Below are 22,452 nucleotides of genomic sequence, written 5' to 3'. Positions count from 1 at the left end.
CAAACTGTAGGCCGGGTATGGTGGCTCACACCTGTAATCCCAGCACTTTGGGAGGCCAAGGCAGGTGGATTACCTGAGGCCAGGAGTTCAAGATCAGCCTGACCAACATGGAGAAACCCCATCTCTACTAAAAATACAAAAATTAGCCCGGTGTGGTGGCACATGCCTATAATCCCAGCTACTCAGGAGGCTGAGGCAGGAGAATTGCTTGAACCCAGGAGATGAAGGTTGCAGTGAACTGAGATTGCACCATTGCACTCCAACCTGGGCAACAAGAAAAAAGAAAAGAAAAAAAATCTACCAAACTGTAAAGTCAGGGAGAAATAAAAAGTTAAAGATGAAGCTGTTGTTCCTCAAGATGAGGGAACAAAATTTTACAAAAGGAGCAATTAGGCACTCGCTTAACTCTATATGGAGAACATCCTTCTCAAGCTAGGTGGAAGATGAAGAAGAATATTACCAAAGACTGAACAGGCCATTTGGAGACCAAAAGGAGAGGGAAAAAAGGAAGCAAGCTAGTAAAAGAAGTTGTTCTAGGCCTGACTAGGTAAGTGAATCTAAGGCAACCATACCAAAGATATGTTACCCATTACTCCAGCATGAAGCCAGTGGCAAAATACTTCAAGACATTTTAAACCCAGAGAAGTATATGAAAAATATGATAGTTAACCAAGCAAATTAAAATCAAACCACTAATGGTAAAAATCTCTTCAGATCTGAAATCCAAGATACCCAATTTCCATTAATTCTGTGTCTTATGGGAGAAGAAGAAAAGTAACAAATGTAAAGATTTTTTTTATTTCTGCTGGGGAGGGAGTAGGATAAATAGAACTGCTTTCCAATTTGCTCTCCACTGTATACACACATACTCACACACATACATAAACATACATACACCAAAAATACCCCAAACAAAAAATAACAGGAATCAAAAACCAAAACACCCCCAAACTGCACCAATACTTCATATTTTGACCAAAAAAAATATCCTGGGAGGAAGTGCAAAATGCAAAATCAAATGACCAAAAAATGCTGAACAAACAGCATTATTAATATACAAAATATTTATATTACTGAACTAGTAACTAGTAACAGGTGATGTTCTCCGTGTCTGTAAAACTTTGGAACCACATAGCTTATTTGTTAAATCTAGTCCATGCCAGCTTCCAAAAACCAAAATTTTAGTTAGCTTCATTCTTTGATGCCTCATCAAAATTTTCTACAAGATCTGAAAAACAAAAAAAACCATATGAATCAAAGAATACAAAAAAGGAAAAAGGTAAATGGAACTCCTAACTTTTAACCCCAATAAAAATAAAATTAGTACAACTAGAATCAGCCTAAAAACATAAGAAGGCAGAAATGAACTGGTGACATTTTACTAATAATGATCTAATTAACTGCTTAGGATACTAATCCTAAGGAAATGTTCATCTTTTTTTGTCTATGCAAACTGCTGAGGTGAATAGCATTTTCATATGTCAATTATACTTCACACAGAAATGTTGTAACAATAGCTATGCAAATTTTTAATCACAGTGATTTCAATTTAATAAATCCAGGCAGCTGAGTTTTGTGTGACAACTTCTGATTTTAAGTTTTAAGGTGGGGGCTTTCATTCTTTTTCATTAGATCCTATCTATTTTATTGTGAATCAATTTAAATTCATGAGCTTACAATCAACACAAACCTACAAGTCATCTATGCAGTGACTAAAAGGAGATAAACAGGATGCTTAAAATCTTAAGTCTAAGGAAATGCTACTTACCTGGAACATCATCATCCTCCTCATCAATGTCTTCTGGTTTTGGTGCTTTACTGTCTAAGACTACAAAAAGTTATTTTAATATTAGTAATTGAGAATAAAGACCTTATATATAGAATACTTAAAATGTTTATCCCCTTTTTCCTGTATAAATCACACATAGTTGCTCAGAAAAAGGTAAATATTGTCAATCTAAAATGCCATTCATATTTTTTTACTTGAGTAACACTAGAAATCAAACTTTAATTTAGATATATACTGATGCACCTGGCAATTTTAATGTGTGGTGAACATAAAATTTATTTTATTTATTTTTATTTATTTATTTAAGTTTTTGAGACAGGGTCTTACTCTGTTGCCCAGGCTGGAGTGTAGTGGTGCTATCTCGGCTCATTCTAGCCTCTGCTCCCTGGTTCAAGTAATTCTCCTGCCTCAGCCTCCCAAGTAGCTGAGACTATAGGTGTGCAACACCACCACACCCAGCTAATTTTTGTATTTTTAGTAGAGATGGGGTTTTACCATGTTGGCCAGGCTGGTTTCAAACTCCTGACCTCAAGTGATCCACCTGCCTCAGCCTCCCAAAATGCTGGGATTACAGACATGAGCCACCACACCCAGCCTACAAAGATAAAATTTATATGCAAAGTGGAATAATTGATGACTGAATAAAAAGACTTTACAATGGCCCTATTCTCCAAATAAAAAAGAATTGATATTAAGATTCTTTTTCGAGCCGGGCGTGGTGGCTCAAGCCTGTAATCCCAGCACTTTGGGAGGCCAAGGCAGGTAGATCACGAGGTCAAGAGATTGAGACCATCCTGGTCAACATGGCGAAACCCCGTCTCTACTAAAAATACAAAAAATTAGCTGGGCATGGTGGCACGTGCCTGTAATTCCAGCTACTCAGGAGGCTGAGGCAGGAGAATTGCCTGAACCCAGAAGGTGGAGGTTGCGGTGAGCCGAGATCGCACCATTGCACTCCAGCCTGGGTAACAAGAGTGTAAACTCCTTCTTAAAAAAAAAAAAAAAAAAAAAAAAAAAAAAAAAAAAGATTCTTTTTCGGCCAGGCATAGTAGTTCATGCCTGTAATCCACTGCACTCCAGCATGGGTGACAAAGTCTCAAAAAAAATAAAAAGTAAGAAAAAAATATTTTTTTTTTTCATTTCTTTTGGCGTAAGAAAATGTCTAGCTAGGTAGTATGGGCACTGTAATACTAGACTCTAATTTTTAGGGGTAACGCGACACATCTAAAACCAGGACTATCTTGGAAATTCAGAACTTATGGTAGGGCAATCAATAATATTTAACAAAAACATACATGTGTGACAACATTATTTTCTTTCTTTCTTCTTTTTTTTTTAAGAGACAGGGGTCTCCCTCTGTTACCCAGTTTGAAGTGCAGTGGCATTCTATAGCTCACTGCAGCCTTGAAGTCCTGATCTCAAGTGATCCTCCTGCCTCAGCCTCCTGAGTGGTTAACACTACAGGTGTGCGCCACCACACCTGGCTAATTTTTGTACAGACAGAGTCTCACCGTGTTGTCCAGGCTCGTCTTGAGCTCCTGGCCTCAAGCAATCCTACATTCTCAGGATCACAGAGTGCTGAGATTACAGGAGTGACCCACTGCGACCAGCCACACAACAGTATTTTCTGATTGTCATTAATTAGCAGTGAGTATCAAATTAACTATTTAAAATTATGGGCCAGGCATGGTGGCTCATGCCTGAAATCCTAGCACTTTGGGAGGCCAGCATAGGTGGATCACTTGAGGCCAGGAGTTCAAGACCAGCCTGGCCAACATGGCAAAACCCTGTCTCTACTAAAAATACAAAAATTAACCAGGTGCGGTAGTGCGCACCTGTAGTCCCTGCTACTTGGGAGGCTGAGGCACAAAAATTGCTTGAACCCAGGAGGCGGAGATCGCAGTGAGCTGAGATCGCACCACTGCACTTCAGCCTCTAAGACAGAGTGAGACTCTGTCTCAAAAACAAATAAAATAAAATAAAATTATGACCTACAGATCCTGGCACTATCCTTTTTGGTAATTACCTCTCAACTTATTATATTACTATCAAAATGTTTCTGAATATTCTATGTGTCATACTATATAATCACTGAAGAAACAAACTCAAAATTTTATGAAGCATAGAAATAACTTTATAGAAAGTAAATAATTACATACAGGCAAATCCAATTTAAGATGGGACACCTTTTAAATGATTAGGTTCTTTAAGTAAGGTGGGGAGAGAAAGATTTACTAAATTGAAATACCTACCTTGCCGTGGGAACTGTTCAGCTAACTTCCTAAGGCTTGTTAAGCTGTCAGCACCAAGCTGACTTAATATTCCAGGAAGCATTTCTGTGATTGGTTTGGCTTCTGCATGACCAGTAATTGCAAAGGTGTTAGCAGAAAGGGAAGCTTGGACTTTGGGATTGTTGAAATGAATAACTGTCCCATCATCTTTAATCATGTTCACCTGTATGATCACAGAAGAAAAACGTACTTCACATGATAGGTACTACTAAAACAATATATTTTTAAAAAGCAATTCAGCCAATTATGATTTTTTATTTGGTAATTATATAACCTCAAGGTAGTAATTGGCAAAGCAGTGGACATTTATGGAAAAAGATCATAGTAATAAAGTAAAATGATGGTACAAATTACTAGGATGGTCAAGAAATATTCATTATAGAATCTAGATTTTAAATTCAAAGACTTCCAAGAGAAAGCAGCACATGCCCATGTTTTTTAACAAATGGAAGTATCAGCCACAAACCAGCTTCTTAATGAAATAACTCATTATCTTACTCAATTTATACTGTCAAACAAAATCAGTATAATTTCCACTTGGTAAGGTAGCATCTTACTTGGGGGAGTGGTTATTAAGGGGAAATAGTAGATGGTATAAATAACCACTGAAAATCCATAAAGAACACTCAGAAATTTAACCAGGTGTTTCATTCCTTCAAGCACTTAGTAAATTTATAAAAATTTCAACTTGTTCTCATCATGTCATTCTTTGTAGGGGATTTTATTAGTTCCTCTAATTATTAAGGGTAGCTCCTTAACGATCTTTAATAACCCCTGTAGGCCAGGCGTGGTGGCTCACCCCTGTAATCCCAGCACTTTGGGAGGCCGAGGCAGGTGGATCATGAGGTCAGGAGTTCAAGACCAGACTGGCCAACATGGTAAAACCCTGTCTCTATAAAAAATAGGGCCGGGTGTGGTGGCTCATGCCTGTAATCCCAGCACTTTGGGAGGCCGAGGCAGGTGGATCACGAGGTCAACAGATCGAGACCATCCTGGTCAACATGGTGAAACCCCGTCTCTACTAAACAGACAAAAAATTAGCTGGGCATGGTAGCGCATGTCTGTAATCCCAGCTACTCAGGAGGCTGAGGCAGGAGAACTGTCTGAACCCAGGAGGCGGAGGTTGCGGTGAGCCGAGATCATGCCATTGCACTCCAGCCTGGGTAACAAGAGCAAAACTCCATCTCAAAAAAAATAAAAGAATAAAAACTAAAAAACAACCCCTGTAAAGGTCAAAAAAACTCTCCCACCCACTTGCCTGAATATGCTTTATCAACAACTAGGAAATCTTTAAAAATCATCCTCACATTCTTTCTATAACTTTCACCAGCATGAACTGTTTCAGATTTGATTTCATCCACTGTCCACTGGGACTTACTGAAATGGAATGTTTAACATGTGCTATTTAGATTGCTATTTTTTTCTCTCACTCATATACTTTCTTTCTTTTTTTTTTGTTGAATTTCCATAAGTTAAATGTGTAAATAATGTGATTCCACTATGTAGCTGATTCCCTGGGTAAGTTACCTTGGGGGTAACATGCTTACTATATAAAAAGGTTTGGAAGAGTTAACTCTTGGCTACTTTAGAAGCATTTCATGATCCATCCAAAATCTGCCCTGTCACAATCAAGCAGAGATGCTGAGTGTTCTCCATGGTCAGTGGGAAGTGGGCTTTTCTTCCTCAGAGGTGATCACCACTACTGACAGCACCAGAAAGGAAGGGGAAGAAAGGGGCTTCTAAATTTCAGGCAAGACCTGGAACACAGAGAAAATAAAGGCAAATCCCTGGAAAACTGTCACTAAACCCCACAAATAATTTCCCCATGTTTTTCTGACAAAAATCACTATTTAAATTCTATACCCTTCCCTCTCTGACTATTACAGTTAGGGTTCTATTAATTATATCACATACAAAAAGCATTCAACCAGCTGTTCTAAACATATAGCACTGTGAGTTAAATTAACTTTAGAAAAGATAAATTATATAGTTTTGAAGATAATTACAGTTTTGGTAGAAAAGTTAAATGTTAAAAGTGGGTGAAATCTGAGCTTGAGAAGGATGACAGTGGATGTGAAATGGGATGTTGCTCTCGATTTAGCCTAGAATCACATAATTTTAGAATGGGAAAATAATAAATATAAGATATGGTAGGATTGTATTTTCCAAATAAAGACCAAATCACATGGTTTAAAAAAGGATTTTGGCCAGGCACGGTGTCTCAAGCCTGTAATCCCAGCACTTTGGGAGGCCGGGGCGGGTGGATCACGAGGTCAACAGATCGAGACCATCCTGGTCAACATGACGAAACCCCATCTCTACTCAAAATACAAAAAATTAGCTGGGCATGGTGGCGTGTGCCTCTAATCCCAGCTACTCGGGAGGCTGAGGCAGGAGAATTGCCTGAACCCAGGAGGTGGAGGTCGCGGTAAGCCAAGATCGTGCCATTGCACTCCAGCCTGGGTAACAAGAGCGAAACTCTGTCTCAAAAAAAAAAAAAAAAAAAAATTAAAAAAAAAAAAAAGGATTTCATACTGGGTGCAGTGGCTCACACTTGTAATCCTGGCACTTTGGGAAGCCAAGGCAGGGGCAGATCATGAGTTTAAAATCAGCCTTGCCAACAGGGTAGAAACCCCATCACTACTAAAAATACAAAAACTACCCAGGCCTGGTGGCAAGTCCCTGTAATCCCAGCTACTCGGAGGCTGAGGCAGGAGTGGTTTGAACCCAGGAGTTGGAGGTTACAGTGAGCCATGATCGTGCCACTGCACTTCAGCCTGACAACAGAGCAAGACTGTGTCTCAAAAAACAACCAACAACAACAAAAAAATGGCCGGGCACGTTGGCTCATGCCTCTAATCCCAATACTTTGAGGGGCGGATCACCTGAGGTTGGGAGTTTGAGACCAGCCTGGCCAGCATGGTGAAACCCTGTCTCTAGCAAAAATGAAAAAAATTAGTCGGGTGTGGTGGCAGGTGCCTGTCATCCCAGCTACTCAGGAGGCTGAGGCAAGAGAATCGCTTGAACTCAGGAGGCGGAGGTTGCAGTGAGCCAAGACTGTACCATTGCACTCTAGCCTGGGCAAAAGAGTGAGACTCTGTCTCAAAAAAAAAAAAAAAAACAAAAAAAAACCCTGGATTTCCCAACTTGTTCTTTAGTTTCTTTCCTACTAAATCATTGTCATACTTAAAACACTTATTTGCCTATAAAAATTCAATTTGGCCGGGCACGGTGGCTCATGCCTGTAATCCTAGCACTTTGGGAGGCCAAGGTGGGTAGATCATGAGGTCAGAAGTTCGAGACCAGCCTAACCAACATGGTGAAACTCCATCTCTTCTAAAAATACAAAAATTAGCTGGGTGTGGTGGCACGCACGTGTAGTGCCAGCTACTTGGGAGGCTGAGGCAAAACTGCTTGAATCTGGGAGACAGAGGTTGCCGTGAGCCGAGACTGCACCATTGCACTCTATATCACACAAAAAAATTCAATTCTATGGCCTTACGAGAGCTTGCCAGAGGAATTATTTATCTCAGGATATAGGCCAACTCAAGAACACAAAAGAAAAACGTACAGGTATATAGATAAGATGTATCTTACTGGCTACAAAGTAAGAGGCTAACATGGAGCCAAAAACAACAAACACATGGAGTTTTTCATTCTGTTCAAGTTTTTCTTCTATAGGCTAAATGTTGTCATATTTTACATCCTGATATAGGTCTTTTTTTTTTTTTTTGAGACGGAGTTTTGCTTTCGTTACCCGGGCTGGAGTGCAATGGCGCGATCTTGGCTCACCGCAACCTCCGCCTCCTGGGTTCAGGCCATTCTCCTGCCTCAGCCATCTGAGTAGCTGGGATTACAGGCATGCACCACCATGCCAAGCTAATTTTTTGCATTTTTTAGTAGAGATGGGGTTTCACCATGTTGACCAGGATGGTCTCGATCTCTTGACCTTGTGATCCACCCTCCTCGGCCTCCCAAAGTGCTGGGATTACAGGCGTGAGCCACTGCGCCCGGCCCTGATATAGGTCTTTATAGGCTGAAATATGCTTGAGTGTAGTGTGAGAAGCAAGGTGAATTCCATCTCAGATTGTGTAACATAAATTTATTCATGGCTGTTTTAAATGGAGTGCTCTAAAAGATGCAGCTTCAGGAACAGAAAGGTCTAGAAAGGGATGGAGAGTTTAATTCATTTTAGAATACAGAGAAAGAAATACTAAAGAGTAAAACATCTAGAATATTTTAGTTCTCTTTTTGAGACAGTCTCGCTCCGCTGCCCAGGCTGGAGTGCAGTGGTGCTATCTCAGTTCACTGCAACCTCCTCCTCCTGGGTTCAAGCAATTCTTCTGCCTCAGCCTCCCAAGTAGCTGGGATTATAGGTGTGTGCCACCATGCCTGACTAATTCAGAATATTTTATTTCTATCGAACATTCCTTACTTCTGAGCAAATGACGTGGTCATATAAGGCTTCTGACACAAGCTATTAGAAACTATGAAATGATGAACTGTTCAGCTGAACAAGATCAGTTAGACACTTTCTTGCTATTTTGGGCAAAGGAAGGGATGAGGAACTTGTTAAAGTCAAAAAGCAAATTATACGTATTTCATAATGAGACTTCACTTCTTTCTTTCAGTGATTTTATACTGTGTGGTTAAGTAAGCCATATATGTACAATATAAGAACAAGAACAGCCAAATAAATAGGACTATTAAACTAGCAACTATACCAGCACTGAGGTCTCTTTTTCAACCAAACATCCCCTTTATGTCAAAATTTGTTTGTTTTTTTCTCCTTAAGGATTGCTGAAGGTAGAGGATGCTACTTGAGCTACAGAGAAAGAGGCATTTTGAGACCCCAGCCCAAACCACAGAATGCCCTTGCTCTCATTTTTTGCTCTAACAATACTGATGTGTCTAGTAGTTAGCAGTAAACTTTGTCCCCTCATGCCTAGTGTATTTATATATGCTGTTTTAACTGTTTAGAAGAACTATTGCCTACTTCTCCATCTTGCACATTCCCATTTATCCAAGACTCAGGTCAGATGCTTCTTTCTCTGTGAAAACCTAAGATGATTTATGCATTTACTGCTATTATATAGAATTGCCCTTTATAATTGCATTTGTAAATCTTTGACCTTACTAGAAGGTGAATTTCTTGAGATCAGAAACCATGCCTTATTAGACATTGTATTTCCCTCAATATCTAGCACACAATAATCACTCAAATCTGCTGAATGAATGGATACCTCCTATATAATTCATTCTAAAATCATGGCCGGGCATGGTGGCTCATGTATGTAATCCCAGCACTTAGGGAAACTGAGGCAGGAGGATCGCTTGAGCCCAGGAGTACAAGGTGCCTGGACAACACAGTGAGAACCCCATCAATACCCACTGCCCCTTGCCAAGGAAAAAAAAAAAAAAAAAAAAAAAAAGCAAGCCAGGTGTGGTGGTACACGCCTGTAGTCCTAGCTACTCAGGAGGCTGAGGTGGGAGGATCTCTTGAGCCTGGGAGGTAGAGGCTGTGATCACACATCACTGCATTCCAACTTGGGTGACAGAGTGAGACCCTGTCTCAAAAAAGGAAAAAAAAAGATGTTGTCAGACTGCAGCTCCCCAAATGCTAGATGATGGATCACATTAAGGATTAAATGTAGCACAGGCAGTGCCTCCAATGAAGACGCCCAGAACCTCCTGGGCTGTACCTTTAGCCTGACTTTTCCCATAGTTTTGACCTTTCAGAATTAGCCCAACCTACCCTCCAGATTCAGGGGCATTTTAAGTCACTCTTGGCAACTGTGGGGTAGCACTTTTATGCTGCTATCAAACACCCTAACAACCCCTACCTTTGCTGGCCTCTGTATAGGGTATGTATGTTAGTTATAGTAGTCTCCTACCTGGTAAATTTGATGCTCACTTTGTTCCTACACAGCAGTAAATTTTTGTGGCTAGAGATGGCTCACAAAGTTATATTTGACTCCACAGCTCTCGCTAATAACTCCCCTCTCAGTTCATGGAGGCTTGAATTCTTCTTTGTGATTTTTTTTTGTATCCAACTGAGAATGATAAGTGAGAATTAGCAGTTGTCTCTTTTTCTCTTTTTGAGATGGAGTCTTGCTCTGTCACCCAGGTTGGAGTGCAGTGGTGCAATCTCAGTTCACTGCAACCTCTGCTTCCCAGGTTCAAGTGATTCTGCTCATCCTCCAAAGTAGCTGGGATTACAGGCATGTGACATCATGCTCAGCTAATTTTTCTATTTTTAGTAGAGATGCAGTTTTGCCATGTTGGCCAGACTGATCTCAAACTCCTGACCTCAGGTGATCCTCCTGCCGTGGCCTCCCAAAGTGCTGGGATTACAGGCGGGAGCCACTGTGCCTGGCCAGCAGTTGTCTTAAAATGAAGTTTTACTGCTATTCCTTCCTATATGTAATGGCACTTAAATATTTACCAGGAAATTCATCTTTTACTGACTTCTTCCTCTGCCCTTTTTTTTTTTGAGACCGAGTTTCGCTCTTGTTACCCAGACTGGAGTGCAATGGCGCGATCTCGGCTCACCGCAACATCCGCCTCCTGGGTTCAGGCAATTCTCCTGCCTCAGCCTCCTGAGTAGCTGGGATTACAAGCACACGCCACCATGCCCAGTTAATTTTTGTATTTTTAGTAGAGACGGGGTTTCACCATGTTGACCCGGATGGTCTCGATCTGGTGACCTCGTGATCCACCCGCCTCGGCCTCCCAAAGTGCTGGGATTATAGGCTTGAGCCACCGCGCCCGGCTCTTCCTATCTTTTAAGACAGGGTCTCATTCTGTCTCCCAGGCTAGAGTGCAGCGACTTAATAATAGCTCACTGCAGGGCTGGGCATGGTGGCTCACATGTGTAATCTCAGCACTTTGGCAGGCTGAGGTGGGTGGATCACCTGAAGTCAGGAGTTCAAGACAAGGATGGCCAACATGGTGAAACCCTGTCTGTACTAAAAATATAAAACTAGTTGTGTGTGGTAGCACATGCCTGTAATCCCAGCTACTCAGGAGGCTGAGGCAGGAGAATTGCTTGAACATGGGAGGCAGAGGTTGCAGTGAGCAGAGATTGTGCCATTGCACTCCAGTCTGGACAATAAGAGCAAAACTCTGTCTCAAAAAATAAAATAAAATAAATAATAGCTCACTGCAGCCTCAAACTCCTGGGCTCAAGGGATCCTTCTACCTCAGCCTCCTAAGTAACTGGGACTACAGACATGTGCCACCATGCCTGGCTTCTTTTTTTATTTTCTTTAGAGACAGGGTCTCAGGATTTTGCCCACACTGGTCTTGAACTCCTGGCCCTAACTGATCCTCCTGTCTTGGCCTCCCAAAGTGCTGAGATTACAAGCACAAGCCACCACACCTAGCCTCTTTTATAACTTAATATGGTGGAATAACAAACAGACTTCTTAAGAGTAAGGCACATAAGTGTCTCAGATGTTGTGAAGCTGAAGAATGTGAGACTTTGGGGATTATGGGCTTTGCACAAACTCTTGTAAGTCAGTATCCTTCACATTCAATTCTAGCTCAGCATCTGCTTATTTCTAATGGTTATTATTAAGCTAAAGCTTACAACTATCATTAGTCTATAACATATTCTTGGATTACTTTCTCTTAGTCTCTGCTGACAAGTCTGACAAGACAGGAATTCATTCTCTCTCTCTCCCTTTTTTTTAAGACGGAGTCTCACCCTATTGCCCAAACTAGAGTGCAGTGGTATGTTCTCGGCTCACTGCAACCTCTGCCTCCCGGATTCAAGCGATTCTCCTGCCTCAGCCTCCCAAGTAGCTTGGATTACAGGCATATGCCTTCACGGCAGGATAATATTTTATATTTTTAGTAGAGACAGGGGTCTCACCATGTTGGCCAGGCTGGTCTCAAACTCCTGACCTCAAGTGATCCGCCCACCTTGGCTTCCAAAAGTGCTGGGATGACAGGTGTAAACTGCTACACCCAGCCAGGAATTCTCTTTAACTATGCTGTAGCTAATGTGAACTGTATATTCTTTCTGAAAAGCAAGTTGACAATATGCATGAAGAGTTCTAAAAATGTTCATTGCTCTTTCAGCCAGTAACTTACTTAAAAAATTTTTTTTTTTAATTTTAAGATGGGGTTTCACCATGTTGGTCAGGCTGGTCTTGAAGTCCTGACCTCAGGTGATCCATCTGCCTTGGCCTCCAAAGTGCTTGGATTACAGTTGTGAGCCACCACGCCCGGCCAGTAACTACACTTTCAAGAATCTATTGAAGCTGGGCGCTGTGGTTCACGCCTGTAATCCCTGCACTTTGGGAGGCTAAGGTGGGTAGATCACCTGAGGTCAGAAGTTTGAGACCAGCCGGGCCAACATGATGAAACACTGTCTCTACTAAAAATACAAAAAATGAGCTCGGTGTGGTGGCACGTGACTATAATCCCAGCCACTCAGGAGGCTGAAGTGAGAGAATCGCTTGAACCTGGGAGGCGGAGGGAAGTTTGAGTTTGAGCTGAGAGTGCGCTGCTATACTCCAGCTTGGGCAACAAGAGCAAAACTCTATCTCAAAAAAATAAGAATCTATTGAAGGAAATCAGAGACATAATAGATAGACAGATAGACAGATAGAGGTATTTTTTGAGACATAATCTTACTCTGTCACCCAGGCTGGCTGCGTGTTCAAGCATGCTACCACGACAGGCTAATTTTTCTATTTTTTTGTAGAGACAGGGTTTTATCCTATTGGCCAGACTGGTCTGGGACTACTGACCCTGTGATCTGCCCGCCTTGGGTTCCCAAAGTGCTGGGATTACAGGTGTGAGCCACCGTGCCCAGCCCAGAGAGATATATTTATGTATAGAAAAATTCAACACGGGCCGGGCGCGGTGGCTCACGCCTATAATCCCAGCACTTTGGGAGGCCGAGGTGGGTGGATCATGAGATCGAAACCATCCTGGTCAACACGGTGAAACCCTATCTCTACTATAAATACAAAAATTAGCTGGGCATGGTGGTGCGCGCCTGTAGTCCCAGCTACTTGGGAGGCTGAGGCAGGAGAATTGCTTGAACCCAGGAGGTGGAGGTTGCGGTGAGCTGAGATCGTGCCATTGCACTCTAGTCTGGGTAACAAGAGTGAAACGTCTCAAAAAAAAAAAAAAAAAAAAGGAAAAATTCAACACATGATTCTTTTGTTATCACATTATAATGAATAAATAATAAAGAAGTGTTAAATTATGGTACAGTATATCCATATACTAGAATATATGTAGATACCCACACATGATTAAAAGGAGTTTTTTAATGATATAAAACAATTTTTATAATATGCTATTTCAAAAAATGATAATTGGCCAAGTATGGTGGTGGCTCATGCCTATAATCCTAGCACTTTGAGAGGCAGAGGTGGGAGGACTGCTTGAGACCAAGAGTTCGAGACCAGCCTTGGCAACATAGGGAGACCTAATTTCTACAAATAATTTTAAAAAGTAGCCAGGCATGGTGATGGAGTCACTCAACCTGGGTGACAGAATAAGATCCCGTATCAAAATAAAAACTTAAAAATTAAAAAAATGAAAATGATTCTTTTAAAACAAAAAGAAGCCCGGTGCAGTGGCTCACGCCTTTAATCTCAGCATTTTTGGAAGCTGAGGTGACACCAAGTCTGGCCAACATGGTGAAACCCCGTCTCTACCAAAAATACAAAAATTAGCCATGTGTGGTGGCACACACCAGTAATCCCAGCTACTACTCGTGAGGGTGAGACATGAGAATCACTTGAACCCAGGAAGCGGTGGTTGCAGTGAGCCAAGACTGGGACACTGCACTCCAGCCTGGGCATAGGGTGTGACTCTTTCTCAAAAAACAAAACAAACAAAACAAGGTCTTGTTCTGTCACCCAGGATGGAAGTGCAGAGGTGAGATCATAGCTCACTGCACACTGAGGATCCTGGACTCAAAGGATCCTCCCACCCCAGCCTCCTGAGTAGCTGGACCACAGGCTGCACCAACATGTCCAGTAAAGTAATTTTTTTTTTTGAGAAAGTGTCTCACTTTGTTGCCCAGGTTGGAGTGCTGTGGCATAATCTCAGCTCACTGCAACCTTGGCCTTCAGGGTTCAAGCAATTCTCTGCTGCAGCCTCCTGAGAAGCTGGGATTACAGGTGCCTGCTACTATGCCTGGCTAATTTTTGTATTTTTAGTAGAGACGGGGTTTTACCATCTTGGCCAGGCTGGTCTTGAACTCCTGACCTCATGATCCACCTGCCTCTGCCTCTCAAAGTGCTGGGATTACAGGTGTGAGCCTCTGTGTATGCACATACACACACAGACACACAGTGCACATAAAGATGGGAAAGATTAAATATAAGGGAAAGATTAAAAACAAGACTAATAGTTTTCTCTGGGTGGTAAGATTATGGTTTTCTCTACATTCCTGATTTTCTAAAATGGCAATATCTATGTATCTATATAGATATACATTTTTTTGAGATGGAGTTTCACTCTTGTTGCCCAGGCTGGAATGCAATGGCATAATCTCGGCTCACTGCAACCTCCACATCCTGGGTTCAAGTGATTCTTTCGCCTCCTGAGTAGCTGGGATTACAGATGCACGCCACCATGGCTGGCTGATTTTTGTATTTTTTTTTGAGATGGTGTCTTGCCCTGTCACCAAGCTGGAGTACAGTGGCACAATCTTGGTTCACTGCAACCTCTGCCTCCTGGGTTCAAGTGATTCTCCTGCCTCAGCCTGCTGAGTAGCTGGGACTACAGGTGTGCGCCACCATGCCCAGCAAATTTTTGTATTTTCACCTGTTGGCCAGGATGATCTCGATCTCTTGACCTTGTGATCCGCCCACCTCAGCCTCCAAAAGTGCTGGGATTACAGGTGTGAGCCATGCGCCAGGCCAATTTTTGTATTTTTGTAGAGACAGGGTTTCACCCTGTCGGACATGCTCGTCTTGAACTCCTGACTTCATGATCCACCAACCTCCCAAAGTGCTGGAATTACAGGGGTGAGTCACCGTGGCCCGCCAACCAATTTTGTATTTTTCATAGAGATGGGGTTTCACCATGTTGGTCAAGCTGGTCTGGAACTCCTGACTCAGGTGATCCACCTGCCTCAGCCTCCCAAAGTGCTGGGATTACAGGCATGAGTTACTGCACCTGGCCGGCAATATATTTTTATACTGAAAGGAAGAAAGCTCTTTTAAAAACAAAAGATGCCCATAAAAAGATGAATGGATAAAACGTGGTATATGCATATAATGGAATATTATTCAGCTATAAAGCAGTAAATTCCTGATACTGCTATGCCATAGGTGAACCTTGAAAACGCTATGCTAAGTGAGGTACTCCAGGCCTCCAGGTACAAAAGAACAAATACTACATGATTCTATTTATATGAAATATCTAGAATGGCAATCCATAGAATAAAAAGTAGTTTGGTGGTTACCAGGGGCTGAGGTAGAGGGAAATATGGAGTTACTGTTTAATGGATACCAAGTTTCAGCTGAGGAAAGTGAAAAAAGTTCTAGAGATGAATAGGGTTGATGGTTGGCCAACATTGTGAATTTAATTAATGCCCATGAATTGTATAGTTAAAAACAGTTAAAATGGCAAATTTTGTGATACATATAGATGTATCTACACACACACACACACACACACACACACACACAGTAAAAACAAAACAAAAGTCAAAAGAACAGGACCCTAAGAGAGAAAGGATACTGTGGAACTGTGGAATGATAAGGTGAATAGGACACAGTGCTTCCCTTTTACTCTCCTGTACTCAGAGCTGTCTACTATGGGCATCTGAGGCTCTAACTGGAGGAAGAAGGAACTGCAGGAAGAGCCAACCAGTAACTTCAGGTCCTCTTTCTGTACAACTGGTTCAGAAAAAAAACAAGAACCAGGAAGAGGAAAATGTACAAAGTAAAACTTATGTGTACAATTACAAAATTTATATTCCCAGCCTCAAGCTTTCTCTAAGCCCTAGTTTCCTATAGCTAACTTCTTGCAGAACAATCCCATCTGGAATACAGTCAGTACCTCTTAAATTCAATAGGCTCTAAGCAAACTCATCACAGAGAATCAGCATGCTTTGGTTACAAACAATGAATAAACATGTTCCCTGCTGTCAAGACTGTTTATAAGCCACTGAATACAGACTACTGGGATAATGTTACCATTAGACACCACGATATGAGATACCAAAAACGGTATTATAGAAGAGCAACTTAGGCTAACAGCAGTATAAGTACAGAGAAAGGGTTGACTATAACTGGAAAGACAGGGAAGGGTTTCACAGTGGCTGAATTATCCCTTAATTAAGACAGAGGCTGTCATCTGAATATAATTGTAAAATTCTATGAAGCAACTTGGAACAATTAGGGCATCTGCATGGAAAGTGCTTTTTGGTTACACTTCTTACCAAATAACCTGGATAAAATCTATTGTTTCTGAGAAATAACACAGATCCTATTGTCAATGGATTCATGCAATTAGGGGAAGAAAAGGTGACAGCAAAGTCACTATATTCAACTAGACTACCAAATAACAAGCACATTCAAGTATTTTCAAATGTTACAGAACATAAAACATTTTCAGAAATTTGGTTCTGGATGATACTCCGTGAGTTTGCCTAAGAATTCCTTTGAAAAAGCTGGTTATTGGCCGGATGCAGTGGCTCATGCCTGTAATCCCACTTTGGGAGGCCAAGGCAGGCGGATCTTTTGAGGTCAGGAGTTTGAATCCAGCTGGCCAACATGGTGAAACCCTGTCTCTACTAAAATACAAAAATTAGCCAGATGGGGTGGTGCGCCCCTGTAATCCCAGCCACTTGAGAGGCTGAGGCAGGAGAGAGGTTGCAGTGGCTGAGATGGTGTCACTGCACTTCAGCCTAAGTGACAGAGTGAGACCGTCTCAAAAAAAAAAAACAAACCAAAAACCAATAAACAAAAAACCAACACCTGGTTATTTACTTGACCTTTGTATGAAACTGTCTCTGAAGCCCCTATCTCTTACTTTTTAAAAACCTTTGATTTTTCTGTGTTTGTTAACATTAAAACAACAATAAAAACTATATATAATTTATTACACCAAATCAATGAACTAATGAATACAAAAAAGGCTGGAGAAGCTTGTCTTAATCCAAACAGTCTTTTAGTTTAGTTTATTTATTTTTATTTTTTTCTGAGACAGAGTCTTGCTCTGCTACTCAGAGTGGAGTGCAATGGCACAATCTCGGCTCACTGCAACCTCCACCTCCTGGGTTCAAGAGAATCTCCTGCCTCAGCTTCCCAAGTAGCTGGGATTACAGGCGCCCACCACATGCCCAGCTAATTTTTATATTTTTAGTAAAGATGGGGTTTCACCATGTTGGTCAGGCTGCTCCCGAACTTCTGACTGCATGATCTGCCCACCTCGACCTCCCAAAGTGCTGGGATTACAGGTGTAAGCCACTGTGCCTGGTCTTTTTTTTTTTTTTCTGAGAGAGTCTTGCTCTGTTGCCCAGGCTAGAGTGCAATGGCACAATCTCTGCTCACTGCACCCTCAGCCTCCCAGGTTCAAGTGATTCTCCTAACTCAGCCTCCCAGCAGCTAGGATTACAGGCATGTACCACCAGACCCAGCTAATTTTTGTATTTTTCATAGAGACAGGGTTTCACCATGTTGGCAAGGCCGGTCTTGGACTCCTGACCCTCAGTTGATCCACATGCCTCAGCCGCCAAAAGTGCTGGGATTATAGGCGTGAGCCACCACACCGGCCTTAGCTTTTAAAGTTTCTGAAGAAGACACCATTAAGCTTTGGAAGGGGGGAAAAAAAAATCACAAATACTAATAGCCTGTATAGTACTGTTAGTGACATCCAGTACTGACAGTAGAAAATTAGGGATATGGAGAAAATATAAAGATTAGAAATTTATTTGGCCTAAGTACATTCAGTGAATTTTTGAGATCCACCATTGCTCTTCCTGCTCCTCACTCCCTAAACTGAGCACTTTCTACTTGCTTCATGTTCTGAAGGTCTAAGCACAGAAAGTACTGTAATTTGTTTCACAACAATGGCAAAAAGTGTCTTTTCTTTTCAAAAGTTTTTATATGCTTTACTTAAACTGCCCAAACCCAAAAAGGCAGTATATTCCTGAGTTCACACTTTGTAACAAGTTTTAAACATCCCAAAGTAAAAGTAACAAAATTTTAATTGATGAGTTTCCTATTCTAAGACATATATGTATATATTCATATCTGAGTGTTTCTGAAAATCATACCCATATTTTCATGTATACATTTAATGCAATAGCTTCTTTTTTCCTTCTCAAGAAACTGTTTTTAACCTAAGTCTATGAGCAAGCCAGGTTATATATAGTATACTAGATGTTCCCAAAGAGAAATATTTCAGATTTGTTAAGGGTTATGTAAAGTACAAATATCTTGGATCTCAAAAAATCAATTTTAGAAAGAGGGAAAGAAGAACAAAAAGTAAAACTTTCCATTTTAGGTTCAAATATTCACAAATTTTATGGTTGCTACCTTCTATTATTACTTTATGTATGTTTTCCCTGTACAACTACCCTGTGAAGGTTAGAAGACAAGGAACACCAGGATGGGGGTGGGGGGCAGAGAAGCTGCTACAGTGTATACACATGCCACATATCTATTATGTGCATTAATTCTGTGTGTCATGTTTTGAGGTGTATAACTCATCAAAAATTTAGAATTGCAGTCACAGGCCGGGCGCGGTGGCTCACACCAGTAATTCCTTTGGGAGCCAAGGTGGGCGGATCACGAGGTCAGGAGTTTGAAACCAGCCTGACCAACATGGTGAAACCCCATCTCTACTAAAAACACAAAAATTAGCCAGGCATGGTGGTGTGCACTTGTATCTCAGCTACTTGGGAGGCTGAGGCAGGAGAATCACTTGAACCCAGGGGGCAGAGGTTGTAGTCAGCCGAGATTGTGCCACAGCACTCTAGCCTGGGCAACAGAGTGAGAGTCCGTCTCAAAAAAAAAAATAAATAAAGAATTGCTGTGGCAATATTAACAAAAAAGAATTCACAATAAGTGTCATAGTAAAAAGTATATACAGAGCATTGTGGAGGCACACAGGAAAGGCACCTAATCCTTTTCAGCACAAATGCTGTACAGGTGCTACCAGGAAGGCTTCTGGGAGGAAATAATGCCTATATTAAGACTTGGAAAAAAAGGAGAAACAGCAGTGTGCTTGGAAATACTGACAGGGATTTCTTTTCTATAATGGTATAAATAAAGAATTCTGCATGGTAGGTGCTCAGTACCCATATAAGGATATTAGGCAGGTAAACCTCTTATTACTTTCCCTTTTTTTTGGTGGGGGAGGGATGGGAGGAAATGAAAAGGCAAAGAATGAGTATAATCAAGTATAAATGAAAAGAGCAAATGCAGGATAAATGAATGAATGGTATAAACTCTGGTTTTGACACACCTTAGTTGAAACCTGGAATTCTAGCACTTACTAGGCTATGTGATCTTAGGTAGGCACCCAATTCTCTAAGCCTCATGGGATATAATACATATTGATTTGTCTAGTTGTCTAATTAGTTTCCCCACCAGATTGTAAGCAACAAAAGACAGAGGACATGCAAAGTATCTTATACCATTGTCTAGTAAATCCTTGGCAAAATGCTTGGCACACAGTTGTTAATAAATGTTGACTATCATTAAGTACTTTGTTATGATTCAATTACAGCAGCACCATGACCTCAGCATAGTATTATATGTTTGATTATATTCTGAAGAGATCAAAAATTACTAACTGGTTCCTTATTTCAATATAAAACATTTATAAAATTAATGCTGCCCCTATACTAAAAGTTTTACTAATAATGAGAGTCATAAAGTCTTCTAAATCTGAACAAAAAGTTTAGAAAAACTTGTCCTTGGAGATATTACAGAGTTCAATCTATACTGCAAGAAAGGTATAATTTTTTTTCTTCTCTAAAGTGTTTCTCAACTAAGGGTGCTTTTGCCTGCAAGGTACATATGGCAATATCTAGAGATATTTTTGACTGTCACAAATAGGTGTGTAGGAGTGTTACTGGCATGTAGTGAGTGAAGGCCAGGTATGTTGCTAAATATCCTGTAATGCCCAGGCAGCTCTCACAACAACAAATTTTCTAGTTCAAAATGTCAATACTGGTGAGGTTGGGGGGCAGAGGAATTGAAGGGTAGAAGGTAAGTAAAGATATAACTGCATAAACATTTACAAGTAAGTTAGGTTTAATAGTATCAGAATTCATGTGTATTACTGTAACTTATTCATTTTTACCAAGTTTTAAATTTTTAAAAAGAGGTTTGAAGGGATTTAGATTTTTTTCCTAATATTTATCTACAATTAAGAGAATGGTCTCTCTAAAATAGACCATTTTCAGGTCCATGAAAATATTGTTTTCAATAATTCAGAAAAAAAAATATAAATATAATTTCAGGTCTTAGAAATGAAGCCCTAATCTGTATCTCAGAGTAAGAAGGCACAGTCACATCAAGCTGAAAGGAAAAAGACGCATCTGGCTTATATTTCCTACTATTTTTTATCAGTACACTGATTTTCAACATACAAAGCAGATTTAAATGTGTTAATTTTATTCATTTATATATGGAAGGTGGAAGAAACATGTGGCACTTTGCCATTCTACTACCTCTTCTTTGCCATTTAACTCTGCTGTTTCTTTATTAATGATCCCCACCCCTACCTCCACATTATTTTTTTCTTTCTTTTTTTTTTTTTTTTTTGGGAGACAGAGTCCCACGTGATCTCTGCTTACTGCAACCTCTGCCTTCTGGGTTCAAGCAATTCTCCTGCCTCAGCCTCACAAATAGCTGGGATTATAGGCACATGCCACCATGCCTGGCTAATTTTTGTAATTTTAGTAGAGATGAGGGTCTCACCATGTTGGCCAGGCTGGTCTCAAACTCCTGACCCCAGAAGATCCACCTGCTTTGGACTCTCAACATGCTGGGATTACAGGTGTGAGCCACTGTGCCCGGCCCCTACCTCCACATTATTTCTGATACATGTTTTATAGCACATGTACACTAATTATTATTTAAAATTGTGAGGTGACACCACACACAGTAATTATATGATGAAATTTAAATTACGGCAGTGAAAATGTAAACTCTAGTTACTATAACAAATGGAATTGGCCAGGCACAGTGGCTCACACCTGTAATCTTAGCACTTTGGGAGGCCAAGGCGGGTGGATCACTTGAGGTCAAGAGTTCAAGACCAGCCTGGCCAACGTGATGAAACACTGTCTCTACTAAAAATACAAAAGAAGTTAGCTGGGCATGATTGTGGGCACCTGTAATCCCAGCTACTCAGGAGGCTGAGGCAGGAGAATTGCTTGAGCCCGGTAGGCAGAGGTTGCAGTGAGCAGAGATCATGCCATTGTACTCCAGCCTGGGAAATAGAGTAAGACTATGTCTTAAAAAACAGAAAAACAAATGGAATCATTAGGCAGAGGTGAATCTAGGTGGTAACATCACAAGTAGTTGATGCAGTTATTTATCAAATATCTTTTGGAATAACATCAATCTTTGGTTTCATATTTGAGAAAAACTGTGTCATCAAAATACAATAAACTGATTTACAATTTTTTTTTTTGAGACTGAGTCTCACTCTGCCACCCAGGCTGGGGTGCAATGGTGCAATTTGGCTCACTGCAACCTCCACCTCCTGAGTCCAAGTGATTCTCTTGCCTCAGCCTCCCGAGTAGTTGGGATTATAGGCATGCGCCACCACACCTGGCTAATTTTTGCATTTTTAATAGAGATGGGGTTTCACCATGTTGGCCAGGCTGGTCTTGAACTCCTGACCTCAGGTGATCTGCCTGCCTCAGCCTCCCAAAGTGCTGGGATTACAGACATGTGCCACTGTGCCCGGCTGACTTACAAATTTTAAACTATAATTTTTGAAACAGTTTTAATAAGAAATCTAACCCATGGAAAGCTATTGCTAAAGCCTTTGGCTGATGTAAACATGAGGCTCTGTAGAACATAAAAAGGTGCATTAGGGTAAAAAAGTACTTCTATTGAGGCACAAATCCAAAAACTTAAATAATAAAAAAAAGTCTGTCTCATTTGAAGAAATGTTGGGGTTTATTTCCATATTATTAGAGACACATATCACATTAATATTCAAGAGCAGTTATATAATTTTGTCATATATGCAAATATATTGAGCCTGAAAAGTATGATGAAAGTCCTTAACTGTCTACTAAAATTATTTTTTTGACCATCATTTAATTTCATAGGAAAATCAAAGTGCCACAGTCCTCCAAAGACATTAGAGTGACAATATCAGAGATTCTTCTAAGCTAATATTTTACATCTGAAGGGTTTA

At 40.8% G+C, this 22,452-nt stretch overlaps 1 protein-coding gene across 12 annotated transcripts in view; it reads right to left on the bottom strand.

The window, feature by feature from the left end:
- Positions 1 to 779: 779 nt before the first annotated feature.
- BTF3L4 (basic transcription factor 3 like 4) overlaps positions 780 to 22,452 on the bottom strand; it is a 32,240-nt gene continuing 10,567 nt past the window's right edge. For 8 of the 12 annotated variants that reach the window (XM_035251466.3, XM_054236230.2, XM_054236228.2 and 5 more), the window contains 3 exons: positions 4,042 to 4,243; positions 1,769 to 1,828; positions 780 to 1,228 (listed from right to left, as the gene is read on the bottom strand). In XM_035251466.3, coding sequence (XP_035107357.1) covers positions 1,182 to 1,228; positions 1,769 to 1,828; positions 4,042 to 4,243 — 309 coding nt within the window. In that variant the 3' untranslated portion in view covers positions 780 to 1,181. Of the gene's footprint in view, positions 1,229 to 1,768; positions 1,829 to 4,041; positions 4,244 to 5,627; positions 5,838 to 9,958; positions 10,134 to 22,452 lie in introns of those variants that run through there. The other 4 variants (XR_013520064.1, XM_078331767.1, XM_078331768.1 and 1 more) reach the window with 2 other exon arrangements.

This window comes from Callithrix jacchus, chromosome 7, assembly GCF_049354715.1.
Source record: "Callithrix jacchus isolate 240 chromosome 7, calJac240_pri, whole genome shotgun sequence".
In the NCBI taxonomy this organism is placed as follows: domain Eukaryota; kingdom Metazoa; phylum Chordata; class Mammalia; order Primates; family Cebidae; genus Callithrix; species Callithrix jacchus.
This window is presented reverse-complemented; position numbering and strand designations above follow the sequence as displayed.